The 5,358-nt window shown below is 48.8% G+C and overlaps 1 protein-coding gene across 1 annotated transcript; it reads left to right on the top strand.

The window, feature by feature from the left end:
- Positions 1–774: 774 nt before the first annotated feature.
- Positions 775–3,085, top strand: MAGEE2 (MAGE family member E2). Its single transcript, XM_017337834.4, has one exon. The coding sequence runs from the start codon at positions 1,024–1,026 to the stop codon at positions 2,575–2,577; it is 1,554 nt and encodes a 517-aa protein (XP_017193323.2). The 5' UTR covers positions 775–1,023; the 3' UTR covers positions 2,578–3,085.
- The last annotated feature ends 2,273 nt before the right edge of the window (positions 3,086–5,358 follow it).

Here is a 5,358-nt window from a genome sequence, read left to right as displayed (position 1 = left end):
CAGTGATGGTTCAAGTACCTGGCTCCCTGCCACCCATGTAGGAGAACCTGACTCAGCTCTGTGCTCCTGGCTTCAGCCTGGCCCAGCTGGGGCTGCTGTTGGCATGTGAGGAGTGACACAGCAGATGGAAGATCTCTCTCCATCTGTCTCTCTTTTCTCTGTCTGCTTTCTAAATAAGATGCAAATAAACAAATAAAATGTAAAAGAGTTGCTGTCTTACAGAAAGGATTAAATGGTTTAGTATGAGGAACATGAAAGCACCAGAAACAGTGCTTGGAAAGAACTCCATAAGGGTTAGCTCTCATCATTTTTCACCATTTTTTAGACCTACCCAAGAATGTGTCACGTGCAAAGAATCATTACGTTCATCCTGTGATATGCCCCTAAAACCCAGCACTGTGTCTGGCATATGGCACATGCTCAAGAAACATCTGTGGAGTGGGTGGATGCATTAATGAATCTACAAAATAATTCCCAGCAACATCCTCCTCCCAATTCTCTGAATCCTCTGCTGGCTATTAGCACAGAAAAACTTTAACTGGAGTGTCACTGAAAACATCCTCATCCCTTGATCCCTTGGCTTTATCCCTGTCACCCCCTTTCTTGAAGCTTCTACTCTAACGAATCCAAGTCCAGTAACAACCACTTGCTTTATCTCTGTTTCTCCCTTTCTTGACTTCTCTGTTCTAACAAGTTCGAGTCCAGCAGCAACCACTTTACCAGCCTCTCCGGCGCGGCAGAGGTGGCAGACGCGAATGGAAGACTGGGAGTGGGGCGTGGCCACCACGTCGCAGAGCCCGATTGCGCCTGCGTAGGCTGCGGCAAAGCCAAAAGCGCTCGGGCTTGCGGTCTTTGCCGTCTAGTGCTTATGTAGAAAGATCGCTCTTCTTACCAGCTCTCATTTCTGATCCGCCCCGCTCCCGAGTCTCGCGCTTCGGCTTCGCGCCGAGGCGCCAACACACCTACCGTCCTCTCTCCGACGGATCGCAGACCTCCCAGTTTCTGCTCCTGACTCCTGGAACCATGTCTCTGGTAAGCCAGAATGCGCGCCACGGCAGCGCAGAGACCACCGCAGATTACAGCGACGGCCGGGGTGAAATGCAGGTTACTAACATCTCCGGGCCCCCCACCTCCATGCTAGTCTCCGATGCCCCCCAGGACCCTCAGGGTGCCAGCGCTTCCCAGGCTGCACAGGACCCAAATGACCTAGAGGTCCTAATTGATGAGCAATCCCGACGTTTGGGGGCGCTCAGGGTCCACGACCCTCTAGAAGACAGATCGATTGCTTTGGTGAATTTCATGCGAATGAAAAGCCAAACCGAAGGGTCTATCCAGCAATCAGAGATGCTGGAGTTTCTCAGAGAATACTCAGATCAGTTCCCTGAAATCCTCAGACGAGCTTCAGCTCACTTGGATCGGGTCTTTGGGTTGAACCTGAGGGTTCTTGATCCTCAGGCTGACACCTACAACCTAATCAGCAAACGAGGTCCCCAGACCACTGAGAGGCTAGTAGAGTCCCTGGACATGCCAAAGGCAGGTCTCCTGGCCTTGGTCCTAGGCCACATACTCCTGAATGGCAACCGGGCAAGGGAGGCCTCCATTTGGGATCTGCTGCTAAAAGTTGATGTGTTGGATGAGCCTCAGAGGGTTAACAACCTCTTTGGAAACACAAGGAACCTCCTCACTACTGACTTTGTGCACATGCGATTCTTGGAGTACTGGCCTGTATATGGCACTAATCCCCTCGAATTTGAGTTCTTGTGGGGCTCTAGAGCCCACAGGGAAATCACAAAGATGGAAGCCCTGAAGTTTGTGGCACAGGCCCATGATGAAGAACCCTGGAACTGGCCAGAAGAATATAACAAGGCCCTGGAAGCCGACAAAGCCAAAGAAAGAAGCCAGGCTGCTGGCTTAGAGTTCTGGTCAGAGGACACTATGAATGATAAAGCAAATGATTTGGTTCAGTTGGCCATTAATGTCACTGAAGAGCTGCTTCCTATACATCAGGATGAGCTATTGGCTCACACTGGCAAAGAATTCGAGGATGTGTTCCCAAATATCCTTAGTCGAGCCACCCTAATCCTTGATCTGTTCTATGGGTTCTCTCTGATTGAGGTTGATACCAGTGAGCACATCTATCTCCTTGTCCAGCAGCCAGAATCAGAAGAAGAGCAAGTGATGCTAGAGAGCCTGGGGAGACCCACTCAAGAATATGTGATGCCAATCCTGGGTTTGATCTTCTTGATGGGCAACCGTGTCAAAGAGTCCAATGTGTGGAATTTGCTTCGAAGATTTAGTGTGGATGTAGGGAGAAAGCATGCCATCACCTGTAAGCTTATGAGACAGCGCTACCTGGAATGCAGGCCTCTTTCCTACTCTAACCCAGTTGAATATGAGCTTCTCTGGGGTCCTCGAGCTCACCTTGAAACCACCAAAATGAAAGCCTTGGAGTACATGGCCAGGCTCTACAGAAAGCGACCACAGGACTGGCCAGAGCAATATAGAGAAGCTGTGGAAGATGAAGAGGCCAGAGCTAGATCTGAGGCAACTGCCATGTTCTTCTTTGGCGCCATGTGAAGTGCTGGAAAGATGTATCACTTCACCTGAGTGGTAACAGTTAAAGGGGCCTTGGGGAAATGGGTACTGGAGGCCCAAATCAGAAGTTGGGGGAGAGTTGGGTTAGGGAATACACATTGTGTTTGTTATCTGTGTTCCAGTTCTAAAAGTATTTCCTTCCTTTTAATATGCCCTTGAATTAAGTTCGTGACCAGTGTTTATAAATGAAATTTCTCATTTGCCATCCCTGTCTTGTTTAAGTACTGAAGTTCAGATAGTTGTGTAAATGTATTGGTAATATGTATATTTTTGAAATAAGCAGTAAAATGATCTGGTACAGGAGTTAAACAATAACAGAACACACAACAAAAACAAATACAAAACACTGCTTTGTGGTTGTCTTCCCTTGTGTGTACTATTGTGTGTGTATATATATATATATATATATATATATAAAAGACTGACATTTACCTGTATTTGTTTTGCTGTTCCAGAGTGTAGTGAAAAATAAAAAGCATAATGAATTAGACACCACGCTTATATTCTCATTTATTCCATAAACCATTATTAAGCACCTGCCATGCTCTGGAACACAGTGCTATATGCTGGGAATAGATAGGTAAAGAGAGCCCAGCTGGGCCTCAGGTTTAAGAGGGAAGTAGTGGGGCAGGGCATGGGAGTAAACCAGCAATTATACTATGCTATGACAAGTGGTATAATAGAGGTAAGAAATTGGGCTGTGGTGGGGATGTGCTATGAGAGTCCATAGGAATAACTCTCGACTTTAGGTGCTGGAAAGGAGAGTGGAGAAGGTGATGGGGGCCAAAAAGGGCTTAGGAGGATGCAAAGATATCAAGCAGGGGACAAATGGTCAGAGGTAGTGGTGGACAGGATGAGGTGGTATAGAGGAATGGGGACAAAATGTGCTTTAGTGACATCTAATGTGGAACCTGAGGTTGGAAGAAGGGAGGGAAGGAGGCAAGGACTTGGTGAAGACAAAGGCAGTGTGTAAAATGTCCTCAGAGTATTTGAAAGTAACTCGGACAATGTTAAGTTCAAGGGGTAGGGAGAGTGGGAGAGATGGGCCTGCAGCAGAGGTAATAAGGGCTCATATCCTCAGAGAATGGCTCTGGGGACTCTGTAACGGCTATCCTGAAGGCAGCTGGTGTTGGATCTTGAGTCGGACCGAACGATACACCTGCAGGAGCTGTGCATGGGATCCTCTGCCCGCGCAGTTTATTTCAGCAGCCAGGCTATTAAGGTGTTAGTATTCTGGCTCTCTTCATCCTGATTCCTCTCAAAGTTTCTAACGGTGCTCCTGGCTCTCCCCAAGTTCCATAGAGAGCTGGCAAGCAACAATTTCTAAGAGGCACCCCTGGAGCAAAAGTGGATATCATATTCAAAGTCGCCTCTGCCTACCAGTAGTGTAGGTTGTATGCCCCCTCACCTTCTGGCACCCACAAGCTTTCTGCCCTTTGCATCCATTTAAGCACAAGGGGCATCTCCAACTGCCACTTCTTACCAGATGGGGGAGAGCTGGAAGACATGCGTCAGTCTCAGGAAGAGAACGACACAACCGTCTCGCACTGGAGGGCTGGGCGTCAGAAGCGGGGCGGCGGGGGGGGGGGGGGGAGATCCTCCCTTTCAGCCCCCTGGTCTGGCGGGCGGCAATGCAAAAGCGTAGTTAGAACGCTCGGCTTGGTAAGGTCACTGCGCAGGCGCACTCCGCGGTTGCCGGGGCGATCCAGCCTCCGCTAAGTCTCAGTGGTCGCCCCTAGAGTCGCATTCCAAGAAGGGACGCTTAGGGCGGGATTTCCGGTGATGAGAACAGGAGTAACTGGAGAGCCTGATCTCTGGGTTCTGGAAAATGGGGTGGGGGTAGAGTTCTAAGGCGAGACAGAATCTAATTCAAAATCTGGGAACTTGGGGCGGGGTTCTGCCTGCGCGCTAACCCGATAGCCTCTCATCTTTCAGCCTCCTTAGACCCTTAATCTGTAGACGCCTGTGGAGCAGGGCAGAGATGGGGACAGAAGATTAAGGCGCCAAGTTTTTCTTGCTCTTTTTGGATTGGTGCAATTTCTGGGTCCGCCAACAGCCCTTCAACTCTTCTGGGGACTCCGTAGAAACTTGCCAAAGGGAGAGAAGATGTAGCACCTGGTCAACAATCATTAAAGTAAAGCTGCACTTGGTTAAGCACAAAATATGTGCCAGGCACTCTGCCAAATTCTTTATGTCCTTAGCTCTCACCATTGCATCAGTTCTTCAAGAGGTATTTTAATAGACCCGTTTGGGGGCTGGCACTGTGTCATAGCAGGTTAAGCCACAGCCTGCAGTGCCAGCGCCAGATTCAAGTCCTAGCTGCTCCTCTTCTGATCCAGCTCTCTGCTGTGGCTTGGGATAGCAGTAGAAGATGGCCTAAGTCCTTGGGCCCCTGCACCCGCGTGGGAGATCCAGAAGAAGCTCCTGGATCCTGGTTTTGGATCGGCGCAGTTCCAGCCGTTGCGGCCATCTGGGGAGTGAGCCATCAGATGGAAGACCTCTCTCTCTGTCTCTACCTCTCTCTGTAACTCTGCCTTTCAAATAAATAAAATAAATCTTTAAAAAAAAAGAAATGGAGGATAGCCCTATGTCACAGATACTGTATGCCATTTCTTAGAAATGATAAGAGTAAGACTTGTGGGACATGCTTATGGTAAGATAGGATGTAGTCTCTCCATAGCCATGGCCATTCCTTCAAAGGCCAAGAGAGGCCTGGGAACTCATCCTCCTCCAAACACTAATTAATTTAGAATTAATTCCTCC

Source organism: Oryctolagus cuniculus, chromosome X, assembly GCF_051225735.1.
Source record: "Oryctolagus cuniculus isolate XC-2025 breed Fujian yellow rabbit chromosome X, ASM5122573v1, whole genome shotgun sequence".
Lineage (NCBI taxonomy): Eukaryota > Metazoa > Chordata > Mammalia > Lagomorpha > Leporidae > Oryctolagus > Oryctolagus cuniculus.
The sequence above is the reverse complement of the archived record's forward strand: the minus strand, read 5'-3'. Positions and strand labels throughout refer to the sequence as shown.